Raw genomic sequence first — 20,793 nt, 5'->3', positions numbered from 1 at the left:
CGATGTCAATTTCTGAGATACCTGACGTCGCCATGTTATATTGGAGTTGAAGACCTGAGATGTGTAATTTGTACTAGTTCAAGTGATGTTGTATGTTGTAGAGAAGATGGTGGACAAAAGACTGGAGAGAATGATATGCCGTCGACGGTCGCGCTGCAGCCTAGAGGCCTTCCAATCACACGTGATCGCGTCACGCCCTGCGCCACATGATTGGGCCACACAAATAATGTTTCCATGGTATTGTCTACGATTTTCTGCAGTCCCGTCCAAGGTAACAACAAAAGGGCACCCGAATCTGGTAATTAAAATCCACAAACAGAGGCGACATCATTTGTCCGAATGTCATGCTTATCAACACTACAACAAAGACAAACACGCAGACATCACTCGCGAAGAGTGAGTAAAAACCAAAAATTAGATCAGTCACGACAGTCCAAGTGTAGTCTGCATCGAGTTTTCGTGGCCTATTCCCCGAAGAGAAGTGCGCACGAGCCGCAAAGTGCACTCAAGGATGTGGTTTCACATTCGCCACATCCAGCCAGTTCCACTCCAAACAGCTGCTTCTGACGCCAGATCTTTGCCTTGATTAAAAGACCAAAGATGCTATTTCAGAGGCAAGAGCCCTTGTCCTCAGTCCACCGGCTGCGCGAGCAGGTAGAAGGCAGGAAGACAGCGCCAAGAGATAGGAAAAGGTTGGAGGTGATGAAGGGGATTGACACGCACCCAACTCCAACGACGCTATTCAAGACATACGAGCTCCATGATCAGCTTCCTCCCCTCTACCAAACGGAGCGGCTCCTGGATGGATTGATGGATCTTCGGAGACTAGCAGACAGAGGCGGCAATGCTGGCCGCAATCATATGTCGTGTTTCTGGTACGTCGCTCAGCTCGTTAAAGCTGGTGTCCACTTGAGACGGATTAGGATACTCAGACCTTAAGTAGCCCGCTCACGAAGAAAGGTGATTGAATCATCTTGTGCGTTGTGAGCTTCGCGGCCATCGGACTGTCGTGGTTGTAGAGGACGAGCATTCGTTGAAGTTCGCGAAGGACATCCCCGCAATTTGAGCCCCGCCGGCTGTACGCGGACGCCACATAATTTCGTCAAGAGGCCGAATGCTCAAAAATAGGTTTGAAGAGCTTTTATGCGGCTTTCTTGTTCATTAACGGCAAGAGATATATACCTCTCGAATAGTCAATTGATGCTTTATTCGCAGTAGCAACATGATGATAACTACATACATGGAGTGAGCGTACTAAGTACCACGAGCGGGCCACAATGACTGTAACGAAGGTCGTGGATCGGGTCCAGTCTTCAGGGACACTGCACAGATAGATTCGAAGACAGGACAGACGTGTCATACGGTGTCTGAAGACTTGGAGGAGACGTACCTGCATGGCTTAGCTCTCGAAGAGCCGGAGTGCTGGTCAAAATATCCCAGAGATTCGACGGGATAGAAAGCTTGCGCTCTTGCTAGGCCAAAAAATGAGAATGTCTACACAGTATGCGCAGGATTTCAACCCGCATTTACAAAGCAATCACACACCAACCCACACATCAACAACAGCGTCCATGGCCGCCCATGTGCACCTCACACACCCTCCCCCTCCCACAAAATCACTCGCGAAGAGCGAACAAAGGCAAAAAATTCGATGGACCACGACAGCCCAAGAGCAGTCTGAATCGAGTTTCGCTCCCGTCACGCCAAAAGGTGAACGGTTCAACGCGAGCCGCGAAGTGAACTGAAGGATACGCCCTTCTTCCTGTCGAACGATCGTCCCACCTATGCCTCCGCCCCTGCTTCTTGCGCCTGCCCCGGGACATCCGAGCCCAACAGGCTCTCACCAATAACACACGAAAAGTCCTAAAGGCTTGAACCCGAAAGGCTGTCTACCCCAGGGCATCTTTATATCAGGCCCAGCGACAGTCTCGTTTTGAGGCTGTCAAACTGGTTCATTGAAGCGCACCGAGCCGGCGCTGGCGGTGCGAGGCACGAATACGGGGGCGTTGGAGAGGACAAGGACACGAACGAAAGCACGACGAAGAAGATAGACCATAGATCGAACCGTCGACACGAAGGAAGCGGTTGAAAGGTCCAGGACGTACCCAGTGTCAAAAACCCTCGGCACATTTCAACAACACCCCACCTGCGCAACTCCCTCCCCAGTTTGTGTGCTCAAGGCATCGGATCTTCGGGTGACCGTACGGTCATAAGCTGCTAGGATTCCCTCCTAGGATTGGAAGGGCGTGATATTTCTGGTATGCCGCTCGGGTCGTTAAACACCGGGTCCTGCTAGGACCAATCGAGGGGAATTTGAACGTGAGATGCTCAGACCTTAGCCCACTCATGAGGAAAAGATGCGCTGCGGTGAGGCGAGCATCTTGTGTGGGATGAGTATCGCGGCTTTCGAGCTGTCGTGGTTGTGAGGAAACGGAAGCGACAAAACACGACGACAATTTTGAACCGTTCGCGGAGTTGATTCCGAAAAGTTCCGAACTCCGCCACAGGCTGAGATGTTTGTATACAGATTCAAAGAGAAGAGGCGGTTGTTTAGACCACAGGAAGGAACATGATTAGAGTACAAAACGACTGCTACTGGAAAAATACAAGTAAAGGAAGCACAACATGATTAAACAGTATGTTAGTCCATAGTGCCCACCGGGACGGCCGTGTCAAGCATTCAACACTAGTACTGGCTCCATTCGAGCCAGATCTTCGACATCTCAGAACCAGTGACCGAGGTCCACGGATGACGCTCCCACCAGACAGTCGACCAGGATGAGCACGACCGGGGCTCTACTTTCCCGGTGCGACATAATCCTTGCTCAAGTCGATACCCATGTCCCGCAGATGAGTGTTCGTGAGCTTCGCAGGACGGTTGCGTGCCCCAGACTTCTTGCCCTTTTTCTTCGCAGGCGCTTTTGGAACGACTTGTTCGGCGGCGGTGGCTTGGAGACCCTCTGCGAACAAGTGGAGTTTAGATCGACAGAAGAAGATATAGTGAAGGAGCATAGCGTACCGCTTGCAAGCTCCTTCAGGAGATCTACGTCGTTTGGGACCTTGAGTTTGTGCCACAGGTCGTTGAACTCTGCGAAGCAGACGATCACTGCTCAGTCTCGCTAGTCCGTCCAATATCAAAGAAACCACGCACCTGTCTCAACCAAGAAACCCTTCTGGCCACCTTCGCCTACTGCCTCCAAATCAACCCTGTCCGGCTTCACCTCGTTCCAGAATACCATCCTCATCTGTCCATCTTTAAGAGTCCGAGTCACGTAAACCTCGTTATCCTTTTCGAGTTCCTCGATTGCTGCTGGAGCCTCCTTCCATGACTCTTTGAGCGTCCGGACAGAGAGACCCCCGCCACGACGAGTGGCACGCTGAATCTCGGTGAGAAGGGCAGCTTTGTTGCGGAAGCTGAAGTCGTGCTATATGTGCCGTCATAGAGCTTTATAGTCACCGATACTATGAACGACAAAAACGAAAACATACTCGGAAAGAGTACAGGTTTGTCTTTGGATCGTGTTCCACCCGGTCATGGGCTTTGAACTTCTCGAGGAGAACTGCGTCGGTGTCGAGCGGGGTGCCGGTTATGATAGCAATATCTTGCAGTCGCATAGGCCCAGCAGACGACTAGCTCATGGTCAGCACTATCACAAAACGGAGAAGGTGGCCCATGTACTTTGAGATGATTAACGGCATACAATAGCTGCGTGTTCACATCGGTACCCGTCCCAGTGTCGGCGGGCTGAGAGTAGACGATATCTTCACGCAGTACAGGGCCGTGTCAATACTCAGATAATCAAAATGGTCTAGATAGAGAAAAGACATGCTTGTCTTCGGCCGTTTCTTCTTCTTGCCATTGTGCTCCTGCGAAGGGGCCTCTGGCGCTGGTGTGGATGGAGGTGGGAGTGGTGCTTGGGAAGACGACGCCTGTGACGAATGCCATGTCTTGGTGTTCACAGACTGTAGTGTATTCTTGAATGCAGCAGCATCGCGCTGGAGACTGGACATCGTGCTGAACAGCGACAAGAAGTGGCGGAGTGAGAGCAAGTCAGCGTCGGAGCCGTGGCTGTTATTTGTACATGCTTGACCCGAATTTGAAATGTGTTTAGTGAGGTCAAGGTCGCGCGCTTAAGGGCCACCTAGAGCTCGTCGATCCGAGCGACGACGAGCAGCTCTTGCCCACCGCGCCGGCCGATATGGCTTTCTTTGCAAGGCCTCAGTCTGCTAATGCTGCTATTAAAATTGTTGCGCCCACCAATATTGCAGAAGCTCATTCGCGATTGGCATCTAAGAAGGGTATGTTTCCATTACCATCTGTCCACACCATGGTCCCTGATCCGACTTCTGCAAAGACAACACGCAACGACAGTGTAGAAATATACTCATATATGGGTATGTGTCCTTGGATTCTCTTTGAGAGTTGTGCTACAACAGCACGGCAGATCCTGTAAGTTTGAAGATAAAGGTTGTGTTTACTATCACCCGCCGGTACGCGTCTATCCACATTGTATGTTCCTCATCATCTGATGCAGCTATGTTTGTAGCGTGCATCCACGCCGCCGCCGCTTCCTCAGTATGTCTATTCATATAATTTCTACGGCGATGTTTCCTTGACGATCGTCTGTAGATCTCAACCGACCACGCCATCGAACCCATCGCTCTCCCAGGCTGTCAACGCACCTGTATTCGTACCAAAGTCTTCCACGCTCCCTACCTCTCCAACTCCTCCATATGCGCAGGCGCGAACCCCGACATCTGCGTGAGCCATCTTCGTATTCGTACAATCTTCCTGGCCGTCGTCTAAGCAGCATCTATTATTCTGCTTTGTGGCACCTATAGTTTCACATCGCCCACCCTCGACGCCACAGAATACGACGACAATGACCATTACGATGCCTCGAACTATTATAACCACACTGAGGAAGGCGACGCGGACCTATTGACGGATTCCATGCAATATGTCAGTCTTTTACCCCTGTCACCAGACGGCATTCCTCATGAGTCTCGCCACACAGATGGACATTGGTACCTACGACATGCAGGATGCGGAAGGACAAATGATGATGCCCCCGGAGTATGATCCTCATAACTACTACGCGAGCTATCCCGCGCAACCCACCTTCATTCGTCAACCTGTTGGTTTTAATTTCTTCTTGTCTTCGCCACAGCGCTCTTCTCATACCTCTCTTCTCGGCGGTGTTTCACCTCTTTTTCTAGCTCCATTATCACTTATACACCCACCCGCCACCGAACGCCGCCCCCACTTCTCATTACGTCTCACCCGACCTCAGGGCAGACCTTACGCAGCGTTCGGAGACACTTCTTACTCTCCCCGCACCAGGGCTCAATCTTCCCGAGGAAATTCAAGGGTACCACACACTTGTGCCTTTGGAGAACACGGGAGGTGAGAGGAGGAAGTTTGGAAACTGGTATAGCACCGTCTATAGGGCCATCGGAAAGGATGGCAAGGGTTATGTTCTCCGACGCGTTGAGAGTGAGACATTTCTATCGTTCCGTGCCCCTGGCGACTCGACTGACTCTTGTATCGCAGACTTCCGCTTGTTACACCAGGCAGCTTTCGCAGCGGTTGATCAGTGGTCTCGCATGCGCCATCCGAACATCGTCCATCTCCATGAAGCCTTCACCACTCGTGCTTTTGGTGATAGCTGTGAGTGAAAACACAAACACACCTGTTATCAAAGGCTGATTACTCTTTTTGGACAGCCCTTGTCGCCGTTTACACCTATCATCCGAACTCTCTCACCCTCTATGATGCTCACATCAAGCCGAAGGCCCCATCCTTCCAGAATGGACGTCTTCAAAGCGCACCCATTCGGGTACCAGAAGATGTCCTGTGGTCCTATATCATCCAGATCGCCAGCGCGATGAAGAAAGCTCACGAAACCGGGATGGCGCTCAGGATGGTTGATGTCACGAAGATCATCGTCACAGGCCATAATCGGTAATTACTCGCATATCTTACATTAGGAAAGCCAGCTGAAAGTAGACTGGCTTTCCAGGATTCGCATCAGTGCCTGTGGTCTGGCCGATATTCTCACGTATAATCCCGCCACAGCTCCAACTCCAACCCAGCAAACTTCATTCACAGCGCCCCTTTCCACCTCTGCACCCCTCGCGGCCGTCGGCACCCCTCAAGCTCCCGGGGCGCCAGGTGCATCCAACGCAGGTCTCTTGAGCAGCATGCTGCAACAAGAGGATCTGGTCATGTTCGGGAGGCTCATATTTGGACTGTGTTGCTCCAACATGGCGGCGGTAAATAATTTGCCGAAGAGCCTGGAGACGATGAGCAAGCATTATAGTGCAGATATCAAGAATGTGGCTTTGTTTTGCTTCAGTAAGGTTGGAGTCCATAAGGTGTGTTCTTTCGTGGTATGGTATGGAGATCTGCATGGTATTCGGTGCTGAGCTTCTCTTGATTGAAACCAGCATGTGGGTCAGATTTTCGAGATGATCAACCCGAAGTTGGTGCATGAGCTGGACGAACTGCAGCAGTGCGTATATACTGACCTTTCTATAACCTCTCCCAATACTGATCGCCTTCCTTGTCTCAGTGGTGTCGAGCATCTCGAAAACGAGCTCGCCTCTGAATTGGAGAATGCTCGCCTTTTCCGTTTGCTTTGCAAGTTTGGTTTCATCAATGAACGGCCTGAGTACGTCATCCCACCTTGTCCTTTTTACTCTTTCCGCCACGCATATCCTGACGGATGTCCAGATTTGCTCGCGATCCTCGATGGAGCGAGACTGGCGACCGGTACATTATCAAGCTCTTTAGGGATTATGTCTTCCACCAAGTCGACGAGCACGGCAAACCCGTGGTTAATATGACACATGTTCTTACCTGCTTGAATAAGGTAGTCAACCACGATAGCCTGAACCTGGGAGCCTCGTCACTGATAATATGGTTACCTTTCAATACAGCTGGATGCGGGCACGGATGAACGCATCATGCTGGTGTCGAGGGACGAGCAAAGCGTACTGGTGGTGAGCTATAAAGAGATCAAGACCTACGTCGATGCTGCGTTCATGTGCGTTCCTACTCTCTTCAGATTTTTTCTGCTTTGACTTCTGCCTCCTTGTACTATCCCACGGCACTAACCTTGATATCCCTACAGGGATCTGGCACGCAAATGATCAACCATGAGCACCCCGCAATGTCTCTACATGACACGGACTACTACTGAATCCTCTGCTCGTTTTGTTGTACCTATCACCCGTCTACTACTCTTCGTTTCTTTATTCGCTTTCGTTTGTTGCTAGTACTTGTCGTTGTATAATGCCGTTGCCGCTGTTGTTCGCTGTGGACAGAGATGTAGGGTTGAGGGCTGTGAAGTTGTAGGGTCTTGTGAATGCAAGGGAAATGGAGCCGGGGGTCTGAGACTAGAGACCTGCCTTGCGGCGTTGGTGTAGGTATGGCGAAAATAGGTAGAATTCTGAAAAAGACTGAGAAATAGTAGCAAAAATGCCATCTTTTATCTTCTGTTGATCTGTGCGAGCGATGCAAAAAATATGAACATCTCAAGCATCCATACAAGCCCTTTCCAGCAAGTCTTGCTATGGTCGAGGTGACTCGCCACCGTCATCGGACTTTGAAATCCTGCGAAGTCATCAAAACTTTTCTTCGACGTTCGGACTCCCTTTCTTTACCACCATGACAGCCCGAAAGCCGCGAGGCTCACACCGCACAGGACGTCTCGCACGTCTCTTCTTCGTGAGCGGGCTAAGGTCTGAGTATACATATCCCCCTCGATCCGTCTTAGCAGGACCCAGCTCTCACGAGCTGAGCGACGTACAATAAATATCCTATAGCCTGCCTCTCCGAGAAGAGAAGCCCCGCAGCTGCTGACTTTTTGGTCTACCGAAGATTCCTCGTCGGTGTGATTGGAACTCCGGCCGCTGACGAGTGAGGAGGGAGCTGTGCAGGGTGGGCAACGGCTGTGGTTGAAAGGCGTCGCGGGGATTTGGGTGCGTTCTCTTCTTTCGTCGTGCTTTTATTCTTTCTCGTGCCCTATACGTCCCCGTGTTCGCGCCCTGCACTTCTGTGCGCCTCTGGACCAGATGTCATGTCCTTTTGAAGAAGGGCATCCATCTGTTCTTGAGGACAGTATGCCCATTGATCCGAGCTATGTCGGTGATATAACCCACGAGGCATGCACTTAGGGTTGCGATGTAAATCATGGGACTTGGGCTGGCGCAAGAAGCGGGGGCGGGGCATGGGTCGGGATGATAGTGTGATGAAAGGGAGGATTGTATCCTTGAGTCCACTTCGCGGCTCGCGCTTTACCGTTTGCCCTTCTGGGTAGACAGGTGCGAAACTCGATTCAGACTACTCTTGGACTGTCGTGGTCCTTGCAATTTTTTGCTTTTCCTTCGCTCTTCGTGAGCGAGTTTGGTCGTGTGGTTTGGATGCATTTTTTGTGGACCCCGTGTTCGACGTATGGCTGTAGTCCTTGAATTTGATGTTGTTGGTGGGACCGTGTACATTTCTGTGCTTCTGGAGTATCGTCCATGATAGAACCAATAGTGGTGTGATATCTTATACACGAAAATAAACTCTGCAATAGGTAGACTCTGGTAGACTCCGGTAAGTGAAGTCCTGCGGCGACTAACGGTACTGACGCTGTGGCAACGGGGAAGTGAGGTGGTATGAACACGAGGCTTCAGTCGGAGTTCGAACCTAGGAATCACAAGATGTCAAGAACTCGCCGAGTTCTTGATCCTCTCTTCCAAGAACCACGACAGTCCAACGCCGCGAAGCTCTCTCCGAACAAGACCGTTCTACGAACATCTTCTATCGTGAGCTGGCTAAGGTCCGAGTAGTTCCCCTCGAGTCATCCTCTGGGAGGAAACTGCTCTAACGAGTGGCTGGACGAAAACAGGAGTGCTGCAGAATCGCTGCATGTGCTCCATGAGGGGATTGACTGGGTACGCCTTCTCTAACATCACTTTCGTCCTTTGTGCCCCTCGAATACCCGTTATTGTCTTCCCCAATGCACCGATGATCAATGCGGTCAATATAATCGAGCTCTGGGAATTGACACGTCGTGTCGCCCGTGTCGAGTGTATACATAACCCAGCTCTGAATTGTGCTCGACTTGAGCATCAGTTCACTGGGGATGGGGCACGATGAAGGAAACACTGGGTTGGGTACAGATAGATGATCGTTCGATGCTCGGGAAGGACGCGTCCTTGCGTTCTTTTCGCGGCTCGCGTCCTACCTGTTTACTTGTTTTGCTTCTTGGTAGACCATGTATGCAAGATGGACACGAAACCTCGCTCGGACTGTTCTTGGGCTGTCGTGCTCATATATACTAAATTTTTCACCCTATTTGCTCCTCGAGGGCGTTTTCTTGTGTTCATGGATTCTTCAATTTGAACTGGGCAGATATGTCCAAGATTAGCCCAAACGCTTGCTGGGAACCTAGCAACAGTTCGAAAGCCCACATAATTCATCCGATCTACTGAAGTTGCGTGGTTGACTTCCCCTTGTAAGTACTTATGTGTTGGTCGACCTCAGAACTCGGATTTCGTGGCAGACAAACCATTCAATCAAAATGGTTCCGGCATCTGTCTCCATTTGTTTATGCTTTGTCTGCATTCAATGTCCAAGTCGACAGTCTGACTTCAGCTTCTCGGAATTGAGTGCACATATAAGCAGTCGTCTCCGCGGACATCTTGAACGCTCGTTCTCAACTCATTCCGCCTCACAATTTCCAACTCATTCCGCTTCAATCAAGAGCAGGCTATCTCTCCTTACACTCACATCTATTCGCCCGCCCTCCTCTCTTACGCATCCAGAATACCCTTCGTCTGCCTTGAAGGCGCACCGACGATACCCTCTCTAACCTATTACCTAGATGGCCGTCGTTCCTATGCCTGTCATGACTTCTACGCCAATGTGCTCGCCCACCTTCCCGAACGAAGACAGTTCAATCGATATCATTGTCAACCTCCTTCGCAGTTGCGCGTCGGTTCAAGAGTTCGCACTTGCATGCCAGATGCTCACCTGCGTTTTCTTGTCAAGCGGGTCTATGTCGGGCTTGTCTCCACAGCTTGGCGGGATCCTTAGTGAGCGGTCGGATTTGACTAGTGCAGCTGATACGGCGGCGGGGCGTCCGGTTAGGGATGAATTGGCCACGGTTCGTTATTCATCTATCGCTTCTGTGCGTCGAATTTTGATTGCTTTGATGAACCTTCTGGACAACACGACGGGTAGCTCATTAGTTTAGTCGAGGCAAGCTCTTTCGTGTCTCATTCTATGCTGCCGGCGTTGACTCGGCCCACTCTACAGTTTACCGCACATATCTTCCGTATTCGAATTCTTCCTCGCGCCCTCGACTTGTGGCTCCTCTCTCGACCTGTCGAAGACGACGAGGATGAGACACTGACTAGCACATCTCATACTAATGCATCTGAACATCCGCCCGGCTTTCAAGAATTCCTGAAGCTTCTCGAAGTTGCACAGGCACATATCGACGCCCACGGCGACATGATGCTGCAAGGTCCGTAGTCTACCTTCATCATTGGGAATAGAGACTGATTCTAGACATGAACACGACAGGGAAAATGCATCTCGTCATGTCTTCCATCTACACGCCAGAAATCGATGACCCGACAACCCCCGCTTCGATAGATGGTCCACTTTCTCGGAACGACATCGATCCTGACATCGCCATGTGCATCTCTCCCGATATCAACGACAACCAGAATGACACTCTCCTCTTCAATATCCAGCGCTACGCGGCTGGAACCTTCCCCGCCGCTGAAACGGAAGCCTACTTCAACTCCCTCTCCATGGAAGAGCTCCACGCCGCGCTTCAGATTATCACATCTACTATCAATAACAACGTTATGGCAACTCTAGTCGCACCCACTCATTTCGACGCCTCGGTGCCCGCTTTGAACTCCTCCCTCTTCGTAGATCCGACTTCGCAGGGAAAGTCCGACAGTGCATCCGGCCACATCCCGAGTTTCCACTCAATGTACCTTGAGCAGCAAGCATTGGCCAACCCGTCGCGAACCTCTATACAAGGCCTTCCGACATCGACTTCCGTTAATGGTGACCTTTCTGCTGCGAAAGGGACCCTAGCGCAGAGGAGGGGCCAGCTCCAGCGATCACTCTCCTTACCCAACCCTCCGACCGTCTTGAACCATGTCCGTCTCTTCCCCCAAAGGCGCGCAAGCGCGCCCACGACCCCCACATTCATCTCACCTACGCCCTCGACCACCGCCGTTGCCGCGCCTACTTTCACCACGGAAGCGGGGGCGATGACTGAGAGTATAACTCTTCCGCAGTTATTCCCCACATATTCGCACTTTCTCAGCCAAATATCAGAGATTTTACCCGTATCTCCTGCATCGAACTCTTCGGCTGCTCATATGGCACCTGGGGCCTACGTGTTTTCTGGCGAAGGTTCTGGCGGAGACACAGTTGTGAACGACTTGCTGGCCTCTCAGGCGGTGTTTGATCCGGGGTTTATAGAAGACATGTCGGTGTACTTCAAGGACGGTTTCGCGGAGTCTTGGTCATTCGATGGTGTAAACATGAACTCTGGCGGCAGCGGGATGGGAGACGTGGCAAACGCTCCTGGGATAGGGGTGGGGAGAACTTTTGGTGGTCAGAGTGGAACTATCCTGGACGTCACGACCGCCAACGGCATCGATCCCTCGAACACAATTTCGTTGGGTAACGGCAAGAAAAATGCTCGTTCCATTTCTTCCGCAGGCCCAGCATCATCGGCCTTCAATTTCTCCACATCCAACTCATCAGCACGGCGCAAGTCTCTCAAACCTCTCGACGCCGCGAAGTTTTCTGCGCACAAGGGTGCAAATTCGGACAGTCCTCAGCTACCGACGCCAGTCATTGGAGAGTGCAGCGAGAGCGTATTGCCCATGTGCGTTCGGCCGCAGAGCAAGCTGCCGGTCGGGGTGGTGGAGAAGCATGATCGGATTCGGACGAAGAGGGAGAGTTTGAGTGGAGAGTCTGAAAGGGGGAGGGGATCTAAGAGGTTCAGGGCAACGGTGGAGTCTCCTCTGTCTGAGGGTGTTGTCTTCGGGGAGATAGGTGGTGAGGAAGAAGGTCGAACCAAGGCTGATCCGGGCGAGAGTTCACGGATGCAGGCAGGGATATCACTGTCGACTGGCCCTGTGTTCGAAGGAAGTGCTCAAGATGGTACTGGCCTAGGATTCGCGGGACTACCGTCTATGCGAACAAATAGTTCGCCCGTCATCCTCTCCGGCCCCGGATTCTATCCGAGTTCAAGCTCGAACGCAGGCAACGCCCAAGATTCCCCATATTACCACCATGCGCCACTTATTCCTATCCTACAAACATCGTACTCTTCCTCCTTCTATCCACGTCTCTCGAATCCGTACTCGCCAGTTCTCTCTCAGGATGCACGAACGACCGATGGGACCATTTCGGTTCCTCCCTGTTCTACTCCTACTCTCACAAATCTGGGGAAGAGGCAAAGGGAGTGCTCGCCCTTGTTTACGCCCCGTCTCGCCCAGGAAGAATCTGGACTCCACGCTCACTCTCATGTTCACTCGCTATCTCAGACTATGCCTGTCTCGTCCTCTTCGTCTTTATCATCTACCAGCGCCCTTGTCTTGGATAGCGGGGCTGATGCAACTGGCACCGACTTGGGCGACAATGATCATGTCTCCTCGGCGGCGACGAACCCGTCCAAGATGGAGGTCGGCACTAGTGCTCCTCCTGCTCTGGGCGTGCTGAACACTTCCTCCTCGATGAACACGACCTTGAGCTCGCTTGTGGCATCGGAGAGTATGAGCAAGAGGTTGGTGTCGGGCAGGGGTTCGAAGGACGTGGAGTTGGTTAGTGTGCAGAGTATCAAGGAGGGAATCTCGCTGTCGACTGTGATGGAGGTGGACGAGACTCCGGATGCTCCGGCTAAGATGAAGAATGGGATGGCGGTGAGGGAGAAACGTGAGGATAAGGAGAACTCCGTGGCGAGGGGCGTGGCGCACGATGGTGTGAGGGTTTGAGGATTAGGATTGATTAGCCGGCCTACGCCGGTCTCCTTTAGGTTCCTGTGTATTCTACATTCTAGTCCTATCATCTATCCGTTACATGTATCTATATTTGTTTTTCTACGAATTATTGGATGTGTTGGCGTTTGGCGTGTGGCAAGACCGGGAGTTTCGAAATCACATGCGATCTATTACAGTACCACGCTCACCCCGGACTTCAAGTGCAATGCACCTCGCCACTGTTCCCCTCTCATTCAAAGTAGCTTAGTTCATAGTCTCCTCGCTGTCGACGACGATGGCGACGACGACTTCGCTCGAGCTGCCCACTCTCGCGCTGCCGCACCCGCTCGTCCTTCTGCCCTCAGCGCGCGTCATTGTACCCATCACCGCTCCGGTTGCAGAAGCCCTCATTCGTCTTGCTGACTCTGCCGCAGAGAATGGACAGACTCCTGTGGTCGCTGCAGTACCCTTGCTTCCTCCTCAGCAGTCCAAGAAAAACTCGGAGAAGCTTCAGACTCCGAAGTTGAACGAATGGGGCGTCGTTGCGCGAGTGGTCAGACTCGTCAGACCGCCGACGAGGTCGTCCTCTCAGCCTCACTTGCTTGCTCTCCAGGGTCTTTCCAGAGTCCGACTTTTGGATGTTGAAGCTGCGTCGCCATCTTTCTCGAAACGAGATCCTATACCGCTCTTGGCATATGAGCGTGCTTCCTTATCGCCTCCAAACTCTGGCGCTTTGATACGGACAGGGGGCGATGGATATGGTGACGGTCAGGACGATGGCGAGCGACCGTCGAAGGAGGAGTTCATATCATTTAAGAATGCAGCGTTGAGGATGTTGGAAAGGCTGTCCCAGGATACAACACAGAGTAGGAAGAGAGAGGCGTGGGTGAAGATCATGGGTCTTGTGGAGGATCTGGAAGAGGAGAGGGCGGGCTGGATGGCGGATATGTTGGTTAGTACGGCGGGCGTTGAGTATGCGGATAAGATTGGCATGTTTCTCTTGTATATGCTGCAGTTCTATTCAATTACTGACTCTCATTGCGCTTGATATCGCAGCACACCTCTCGACCCCCACAACTTCTACTCGAATCAAACACGCTACATCCCTCTTCATCAAACTCACTTCCATATCCGAAGTCTCTACCAAGATAGCCTCTGCAGTCGACGAATCTTTGTCTAAACAACAGAAAGAGTTCTTCCTCCGCCAACAACTCGCTGCTATACAAGCCGAACTCTCAGCTCTAAACCGCCCCTCACCTTCTCCAAACAACTCATTTCAGAATCCCAATAACCGGACGTGGAATAAGTCGTCGAGACCCGGTAACGCGGATTGGCCCGAGAGAGTGGACGGGAGTGCGTCGACGAATGAGGGGCAGGGGTCAGAGTTGGATCGGGAAGGGCAAGAAGAGGACGATATGCTAGATGTGAAGAGGAAGATTGAGGCGATGGAGGTGGGCAGTGAGGAGAGGAGGGTGGGCGTCAACGAGTGGAGGAGGTTGAAGAGAATTCCGCAACAGAGCGCGGAGTATGGGGTTGTGAGGAATTATGTGAGTGCTTCCCCTCGTGGCCCATTCACAACCGTATCAGCCTAATAGAGTCACCGACTAATCCTTTTCATGTGTGTCGCAGCTGGAATGGCTGACGTCCCTTCCGTGGCCCTCGTCCTCGCTCATTGAAGCCTCAGATTCGAGCCCCAGCTCAACTTCCTCGTCAACTCAATCGCCACCGCCACAGTCCCTCCGCTCTCGCGCCTTCCTCACCAACGCTCAACGCCAACTCGACGCAGACCACTACGGCCTCGACCGCGTAAAGCGACGGCTGATCGAGTATCTGGCCGTGGTTAGGCTCAGAGAAATGATGGCTGCTGAAGAGGAAGCGAGGCAGATCGAGGCAGAGGCCAAGGCAGAGGCAGAGAGAATGGCGGAGGCAAAGGAAGTCGACGCAGCGGAACAGGCAGTTATGGCATCCAAAGAAAGAGATGTATCTCAAACTTTGGCTGGAGAACAAACACAGGTGGAAGGTCAACATGAGAGAATGCCGAAGTTGGCGGAGACAGTGAGGAGGAGAAAACCTAGGAGGGTCAAGGGACCAATTCTTCTGTGCGTTCTTCTCTCCGGAGATTCACTTTCAATTCGAAGTTGGATGTTTATCAATGTCGTGTAAAAGGTTCGTTGGTCCACCAGGAACTGGGAAGACCTCGCTTGGTCAGTCTATCGCCAAGGCATTGGGCAGGCCATTCCAGAGGATCGCTCTAGGAGGTGTGCGGGATGAGGGTGAGATTAGGGGTCATAGGAGGACGTATGTCGCTAGTGGGCCGGGGACGATCGTGCAGGCTTTGAGGAAGGCTGGGAGGAGTGACTTGGTCTTGCTGTTGTGGGTGCATTTGTCTTCTCACTCATCCTAGAATATAAGTGTGCGGTACTGATTTTACTTTTACATGCTATGGTTCACAGGGACGAAGTTGACAAAGTCGGACAGTCGAATTTCCACGGAGATCCATCGGCGGCATTATTGGAAGTGTTAGACCCAGAACAGAATCACGCTTTCAATGTATGTCTTCCTACCGAAGACATTGTCCGAGTACTGAACTCCGTCGCAGGATCACTATATCAACGTCCCCATCGACCTCAGCCAGGTCCTTTTCATCTGTACAGCGAATACACTTGACACCATCGCGGCCCCCCTCTTGGACAGATGCGAGATCATTCATCTATCTGGTACGTCTTTCCCTACAACTCCAAGTTCAACCATGTTATCATTGGAGACTAACCCTGCCAACGGGAATAGGCTACACATATGACGAGAAACTTCACATCGCGCGCCGCTTCCTCCTTCCCAAGCAACTCTCCGTGAACGGTCTCACACCAGCGCAGTTAGACCTCTCCGATCCTGCACTGCTGCATATTGTTTCGCATTATACCAGGGAGGCGGGTGTAAGGAGCTTGGAGAGGGCAATCGGGAGTGTGGTCAGGTTCAAGGCAGTCGAGTGGGCCGAGTATATCGATGCGGATGCATCTTCGTCAACCTCGTCGTCTTCGCATGCATCTCCATCAATGTCTCCCGCGTCAACATCGACAGCATCAGATGGCAATAACTCGATCACGAATACCGACCCTGTGCAGAATGCACTCGTTAAGTATAGACCTACGGTCGAGATCGACGAGTTGGAGAATATACTGGGTATTGCGAGGTGGGATGAGGAGACGATAGGCGATCGAGAGCCGAGAAGAGGGGTTGTGTACGGGTTGGTTGTCACGGGTATGGGAGAAGGAGAGATCATGCCTGTGGAGAGCATCGCAGTTCCTGGGAATGGAAAGCTGAAGTTGACGGGGTCGCTGGGAAATGTACGTATCTCTTTGCTCTTCAACTACTACAATCTTTTATATTGATCTTGTCAACGTCGGACGAATCGTAGGTTATCAAGGAGAGCGGAGAGTTGGCGTTGAGCTGGGTGAAGACGCATGCGTATGAGCTGGGCGTGACGAGCAGTCGGACGCAGGACCCGTTGGTGACGAGACGGGGTGTTGATGTTGCGAGCGGAGAGGATACGAGTAAGATCGATATTCATTTGCATCTGCCTGCTGGGGCGCAGAAGAAAGATGGACCTAGTGCTGGGATCGCGATGGTGAGTTCGCTCGTCTCCTCTCTTTCTTTAAAACCATCCCGATCATACTTATATCGGTTTTTAGACATGCGCCTTCGTATCACTATTGACGGGTGCTTGTGTACCGCCCAATGTCGCGATGACCGGAGAGGTGAGTATTTAAAGCCCCCTTGGGCCATTGTTAGCCTCCATTGACCATGTTTGTTTGTTAGATCACTCTTCGTGGACGCGTCACTCCTGTTGGTGGGATCAAAGAGAAGGTCAGCTCGCTCACCATATATGACCATAGTCTTCTCATCATCATTTATGCTTGTATTCTAGGTTCTTGGTGCTCACCGTGCGGGTATCACGACCGTTATTCTTCCATGGGCGAACCGCAAGGACGTCAAGCACGACGTACCTCAAGAGGTAAGAAATGGCATGACCTTCGTTTTTGCGAAGACGGTGAAAGAAGCGTTGGAAGCAGCGTTTGGGAAAGATACGCTGGCGTGGAGGGGTGAAGAGGCGGTTTTGGTCGAAAGCCGTTTATAATGATTTGGCAACCTTTCTGTATGACGACGGGAAGAGGAATGCGGGAGAGGTACCAAACCTGCGGCGATGACTGGTCTACTGTGCGTCTTGGATCGGATTGTATATTACTGCTGCTCTGATATCTTATGTGGAAATATTTGTACCATGCCGTTTTTATGTTTGACCTAGTTATCCTGAACAGGGAGTCTGTTTTCACGTCCCAGCTTGAGGTCAACGGGACGACTGAGATGTGGCGTGTGTGGCGCATAATACCCGGACTCCGGAAGCTATTCTGGTTTACGTAATTAAGAAGGAACGCGCCACAGACGCGTCGACCGAACGCGACGAGCTTGACCTCGACCTCGACCTCCTCCATAGCCTGTAAAGCTTCACATCCGGTACTTTTGAACAACCTTATGGTGCGTTTTTTTTTGTTCAAATGTGTATTTAAAACCTTATCAATACTTCATGGATTTCGTCTCGTGAACAGACCACGCACCCGAAGACTCCAAATACCAACCGAAGCCTATAGGGGCTACAGTGTCTCTTCTCCGGCACAGCCGACTTGTAGCGCACGAGCGCCACTACAGACGCAGTAAAAGAGCGCATATATCAGTTCTCAATCATAGCAGTTGGCCAGCTTTGCCTTGGACTTCAGTCGCAGGTGAGGATGTTTGTCTCCAGGGAATATGGCTTACATGATCGCCCTTTGACCCCCATCACTGAACATAACCCTCAGAGTATCGTCTTACAGCAAATGGCCACAGAGCTCTGGGAAGCAATATTTGACTATGCGTGCTGAGGAGACGGCATCATATTTACTACAGGCACAAAGCGTCTTCCTACCGAGGTGGCCATCTCCCACGTATCCAGACGCTGGCGCGCCATCGCACTGCAGTACGGACCGTTATGGGCACGTCTCACCTTCGACGAAATGCCCCCCTTTACTAAAACACGCGCATATATTCAACGATCGAAGAATCAGCCGTTGCATATCAACGTTGAGATGACGAGTTGGAAAGGGCAGGGTCCGAAGGTAGAGGAATTGGAGCCCGGAGACGACATCAGCACCCACGTCCCGGTCTATTATGAGTCATTCGTCCATCGTGCCTTCGAAATCCTTTCTCCCCACGTCAACCGATGGTGGATGTTCTCTCTCATCACGCTGGACCCTGCGTTGATGAACCTCGCCCTTTACTATATAACCAAGCTCGGCGGCGCACCGATCCTCGAATCATTGAATCTCGCAGTCAACCGCCCGGACGTAGAGGCGATAGATGAGGTACCCGAGGACTTCTACACAGGTGTTCTCTTCAAGGGCAATCATCCTCGTCTCACCCGCGTCCATCTTATGGCAACACCCATCGACTGGTCCGGACCCCTCTTCAGACACCTCGAAATGTACACCGTCTGTCGTATGCGTCCTTCATCTGGCCCTTGGTTCGACGACCTTCTCCGCACCTTCGAGGCATCTCCCAAACTCAAGGAGCTCCGCTTTCGTTACGCGGGTCCGCAGGTCGACGATGGAGACGGTTGGACAGATCGTCGAACCGTGCAGCTCAAAGAGCTGGAGACGGTGTTTTTCGAGTTCGCAGATCCTTGCGAAGCAAGCAACCTCATGGACCGGCTCTATCTACCTTCTCTCTGTCACCTACGGCTTAGCTTCGGAAAACCATTCGTCGGCGACCCCTCCGATCCGTTCGATATCGAAGAACCTCGCCAAACTCAATACCGTCAGTCAATGACTGGATCGTTCCTCAAAGGGCTCTCCCTGCCTCAATGGCACGAGGACGAACCGAAGGGGTCCATTTTCGCGACGATATTCACTTTACAGCTCATCAACGCAGAGTGGGACTGGAAGAGGAAGGTCAAGTCGGAGGAAAGCGCCCTTAGCATCTCACGACGTATGCTGAAGGAACTTGACTGGCCTTTGCGCATCCTTGCGCTTCACAATGCCAGTCCGAGCTTCTTGAAGCTGCTCACCATGGCACGAACGAAGAATGACGGGCTCAACGTAGGGTCAAGAGCATATTGCCCCAAGCTTCACGTTCTCATCGTGGGAGATTTGGGAGAGACGTCGATTGGCCAGGTATTGAAGTCTCGTCATCAGCTAGGCGCTCCTATCAGGATCTTGGTAGCCCCACGTCGCATGCAGAAGGAAGTTGAAGGCACAGGGATGCTCAAGAATGATATCTTGAAAGAGGTCGAGTATTATGACGAGATTGGAGACGTGGACTTCAACGGTTTCGTGAAGAGTCGGTTCTTTGACATGGTTACCAGTCGAGATGTGAGTTCTATGTTTCTACCGTACATCCAGTAGGCTAACTACCTATCGCAGATCCTCCAGTTCGTCTAGTATATTACGCTCGCCCTCACTTTGTCAACGACGTTTGTACGGTACGCTGTGCAGCGCCTGGGTAATTGGGTCGCACCCATCTCTGTGGCTTGGACCACAGGCTGATTAGGCATCGATGGGCTCATCGCAGATTTAAGCGCCTGATCGTGTCTCATCGAGTGGTACATAGGTTAAAGCCGCAGCTTCCACATATCGCTTCATCTACTCCCACCATGCCTGCACTGGCATGCCACTCATTCGCATGCCACACACCAGGTCACAGTATGATAACAAGGCGCCCTATCCTCATGCACGTCCGGATGTCGATCGGTTGTCAATGCCACTCATTCCGGCGTTCATCTTGGCCTATAGTATCGCCTTTCGAAGGCCAGATACCACACGAGTTCAACATGTGGGTGTATATGTATGCGTCGAATCGCCAGGTCATCGATAACCAAGTTCCCAGAATCTGACTCTCCCCAACCGCCACTCGAAGGCTTGAACTCTGCTATGTTTTCTGTCGGCTTTAGCTTCGGTTCTTTGGGCGACATTGTCTCTGCCACTGAGATTGCTATCAAGGTTGTAACGGTTCTATCTAGCAGCATAGGCGCATCGGAGGAATATCAGGCTCTTTTGGCGGAAGTCACCTCTTTCTATGGCGTACTGCAGAGCGTGGGCGATCTGTTATCTTATACCCACAAAACAAACCCGCTGCCAGACTCTGTCGAACGACAGATTAATCTCACCATATCTTCGTCGAAGAGAGTGCTGGTAGAGATTCAGGCGGCGGTTATGAGTTGTAAAAAGAGGTTGAAGAAAGGAAGTTATAGGGAGAAGGCGGAGGAATCATGGAGGAAGATCGGATGGGCCTTATTTAGGCCAAACGAGCTGGGAGAGATGCGACGACGATTAGCAGGATGTCAGACTCAGATACTCGCCCTCTTGTGTGTTCTGCAAAGGTCAGTTCTCACCATTCACTTACACCATTTCTCGGGCTGACTATGCTATCCGATAGCAATGGTGTCAGTCGCTTGGGAAAGTTGGCCGAACAGGATCGTGCTGCCTTGACGCGTATTTCACGTCAGCTGACACGCCCCGCAGCCCAGATGGGCCACCCATGGGAAGGTGGCACCACGCCTGCCGATCGACCTATCATTCTGAAGGACATGCTCGGCCAAGAATTGACTATCCCGCTCGAGCTGTGTTCTACCTTCGAGGTCAGTCTCGACAGCTAGGCTCAATCATGTCTGATCTCTGATCTCTTCACCTTAGCATCTGGACGGGCTGCTGAAGGTCTACTTCAGGGGCAAAGCTGGCTTCAGATTCGTCAACC

The 20,793-nt window shown here is 51.8% G+C and overlaps 9 protein-coding genes across 9 annotated transcripts; 6 read left to right on the top strand and 3 right to left on the bottom strand.

The window, feature by feature from the left end:
* The first annotated feature begins 1,250 nt into the window (after positions 1–1,250).
* On the top strand, positions 1,251–2,291 carry STEHIDRAFT_150728 (uncharacterized protein). Its single transcript, XM_007310680.1, has one exon. It carries the CDS (start codon positions 1,485–1,487, stop codon positions 1,743–1,745), a length of 261 nt encoding a protein of 86 aa, XP_007310742.1. The 5' UTR covers positions 1,251–1,484; the 3' UTR covers positions 1,746–2,291.
* A 220-nt stretch (positions 2,292–2,511) lies between these two features.
* Positions 2,512–4,011, bottom strand: STEHIDRAFT_150727 (transcription initiation factor IIE subunit beta; the record flags this gene model as incomplete). Its single annotated transcript, XM_007310679.1, has 6 exons — positions 2,512–2,960; positions 3,020–3,088; positions 3,152–3,425; positions 3,490–3,630; positions 3,680–3,762; positions 3,831–4,011. 6 exons carry the CDS (start codon positions 4,009–4,011, stop codon positions 2,797–2,799), a joined length of 912 nt encoding a protein of 303 aa, XP_007310741.1. The 3' UTR covers positions 2,512–2,796.
* Positions 4,012–4,161: 150 nt separating this feature from the next.
* STEHIDRAFT_105753 (uncharacterized protein) lies at positions 4,162–7,493 on the top strand. The gene is made up of 16 exons (XM_007310678.1): positions 4,162–4,299; positions 4,356–4,395; positions 4,446–4,491; positions 4,548–4,576; positions 4,631–4,762; positions 4,843–4,963; positions 5,019–5,138; positions 5,221–5,497; positions 5,555–5,671; positions 5,728–5,965; positions 6,024–6,378; positions 6,451–6,515; positions 6,576–6,674; positions 6,737–6,875; positions 6,943–7,049; positions 7,137–7,493. The coding sequence occupies exons 1-16, from the start codon at positions 4,200–4,202 to the stop codon at positions 7,153–7,155; spliced, it is 2,004 nt and encodes a 667-aa protein (XP_007310740.1). The 5' UTR covers positions 4,162–4,199; the 3' UTR covers positions 7,156–7,493.
* Positions 7,494–7,774: 281 nt separating this feature from the next.
* STEHIDRAFT_150725 (uncharacterized protein) lies at positions 7,775–8,529 on the bottom strand. The gene has a single exon (XM_007310677.1). The coding sequence runs from the start codon at positions 8,234–8,236 to the stop codon at positions 8,030–8,032; it is 207 nt and encodes a 68-aa protein (XP_007310739.1). The 5' UTR covers positions 8,237–8,529; the 3' UTR covers positions 7,775–8,029.
* Positions 8,530–8,787: 258 nt separating this feature from the next.
* STEHIDRAFT_150724 (uncharacterized protein) lies at positions 8,788–9,341 on the bottom strand. The gene has a single exon (XM_007310676.1). It carries the CDS (start codon positions 9,122–9,124, stop codon positions 8,876–8,878), a length of 249 nt encoding a protein of 82 aa, XP_007310738.1. The 5' UTR covers positions 9,125–9,341; the 3' UTR covers positions 8,788–8,875.
* Positions 9,342–9,878: 537 nt separating this feature from the next.
* STEHIDRAFT_163004 (uncharacterized protein) lies at positions 9,879–13,026 on the top strand (the record flags this gene model as incomplete). The annotated part of the gene is made up of 3 exons (XM_007310675.1): positions 9,879–10,160; positions 10,313–10,523; positions 10,583–13,026. The coding sequence occupies 3 exons, from the start codon at positions 9,879–9,881 to the stop codon at positions 13,024–13,026; spliced, it is 2,937 nt and encodes a 978-aa protein (XP_007310737.1).
* Positions 13,027–13,284: 258 nt separating this feature from the next.
* Positions 13,285–17,296, top strand: STEHIDRAFT_150722 (ATP-dependent protease La). The gene is made up of 11 exons (XM_007310674.1): positions 13,285–14,000; positions 14,068–14,558; positions 14,641–15,110; positions 15,178–15,384; positions 15,465–15,561; positions 15,611–15,728; positions 15,799–16,355; positions 16,427–16,636; positions 16,701–16,766; positions 16,828–16,875; positions 16,937–17,296. Exons 1-11 carry the CDS (start codon positions 13,307–13,309, stop codon positions 17,144–17,146), a joined length of 3,168 nt encoding a protein of 1,055 aa, XP_007310736.1. The 5' UTR covers positions 13,285–13,306; the 3' UTR covers positions 17,147–17,296.
* Positions 17,297–17,506: 210 nt separating this feature from the next.
* On the top strand, positions 17,507–18,143 carry STEHIDRAFT_150721 (uncharacterized protein). The gene is made up of 3 exons (XM_007310673.1): positions 17,507–17,544; positions 17,616–17,789; positions 17,865–18,143. Exon 3 carries the CDS (start codon positions 17,917–17,919, stop codon positions 18,133–18,135), a length of 219 nt encoding a protein of 72 aa, XP_007310735.1. The 5' UTR covers positions 17,507–17,544; positions 17,616–17,789; positions 17,865–17,916; the 3' UTR covers positions 18,136–18,143.
* A 359-nt stretch (positions 18,144–18,502) lies between these two features.
* Positions 18,503–19,586, top strand: STEHIDRAFT_150720 (uncharacterized protein; the record flags this gene model as incomplete). The annotated part of the gene is made up of 2 exons (XM_007310672.1): positions 18,503–19,412; positions 19,536–19,586. Exons 1-2 carry the CDS (start codon positions 18,525–18,527, stop codon positions 19,584–19,586), a joined length of 939 nt encoding a protein of 312 aa, XP_007310734.1. The 5' UTR covers positions 18,503–18,524.
* Between the last annotated feature and the right edge of the window lie 1,207 nt (positions 19,587–20,793).

The sequence above is a fragment of the Stereum hirsutum genome (genome assembly GCF_000264905.1).
Source record: "Stereum hirsutum FP-91666 SS1 unplaced genomic scaffold STEHIscaffold_21, whole genome shotgun sequence".
Classification (NCBI taxonomy): Eukaryota; Fungi; Basidiomycota; class Agaricomycetes; order Russulales; family Stereaceae; genus Stereum; species Stereum hirsutum.
This window is presented reverse-complemented; position numbering and strand designations above follow the sequence as displayed.

Coding starts and splice junctions, on each gene's coding strand:
- STEHIDRAFT_150728 (XM_007310680.1), top strand. CDS start 1,485: ATGAGAATGTCTACACAGTATGCGCAGGATTTCAACCCGCATTTACAA.
- STEHIDRAFT_150724 (XM_007310676.1), bottom strand. CDS start 9,124: ATGCTCAAGTCGAGCACAATTCAGAGCTGGGTTATGTATACACTCGAC.
- STEHIDRAFT_150722 (XM_007310674.1), top strand. CDS start 13,307: ATGGCGACGACGACTTCGCTCGAGCTGCCCACTCTCGCGCTGCCGCAC. Junction 15,562..15,610: donor AACAGAATCACGCTTTCAAT/GTATGTCTTCCT, acceptor ACTCCGTCGCAG/GATCACTATATCAACGTCCC. Junction 16,767..16,827: donor ATGTCGCGATGACCGGAGAG/GTGAGTATTTAA, acceptor TTTGTTTGTTAG/ATCACTCTTCGTGGACGCGT.
- STEHIDRAFT_150721 (XM_007310673.1), top strand. CDS start 17,917: ATGCGTGCTGAGGAGACGGCATCATATTTACTACAGGCACAAAGCGTC.
- STEHIDRAFT_150725 (XM_007310677.1), bottom strand. CDS start 8,236: ATGCCCCGCCCCCGCTTCTTGCGCCAGCCCAAGTCCCATGATTTACAT.
- STEHIDRAFT_105753 (XM_007310678.1), top strand. CDS start 4,200: ATGGCTTTCTTTGCAAGGCCTCAGTCTGCTAATGCTGCTATTAAAATT. Junction 6,379..6,450: donor GTAAGGTTGGAGTCCATAAG/GTGTGTTCTTTC, acceptor GATTGAAACCAG/CATGTGGGTCAGATTTTCGA. Junction 6,675..6,736: donor TTCATCAATGAACGGCCTGA/GTACGTCATCCC, acceptor ACGGATGTCCAG/ATTTGCTCGCGATCCTCGAT.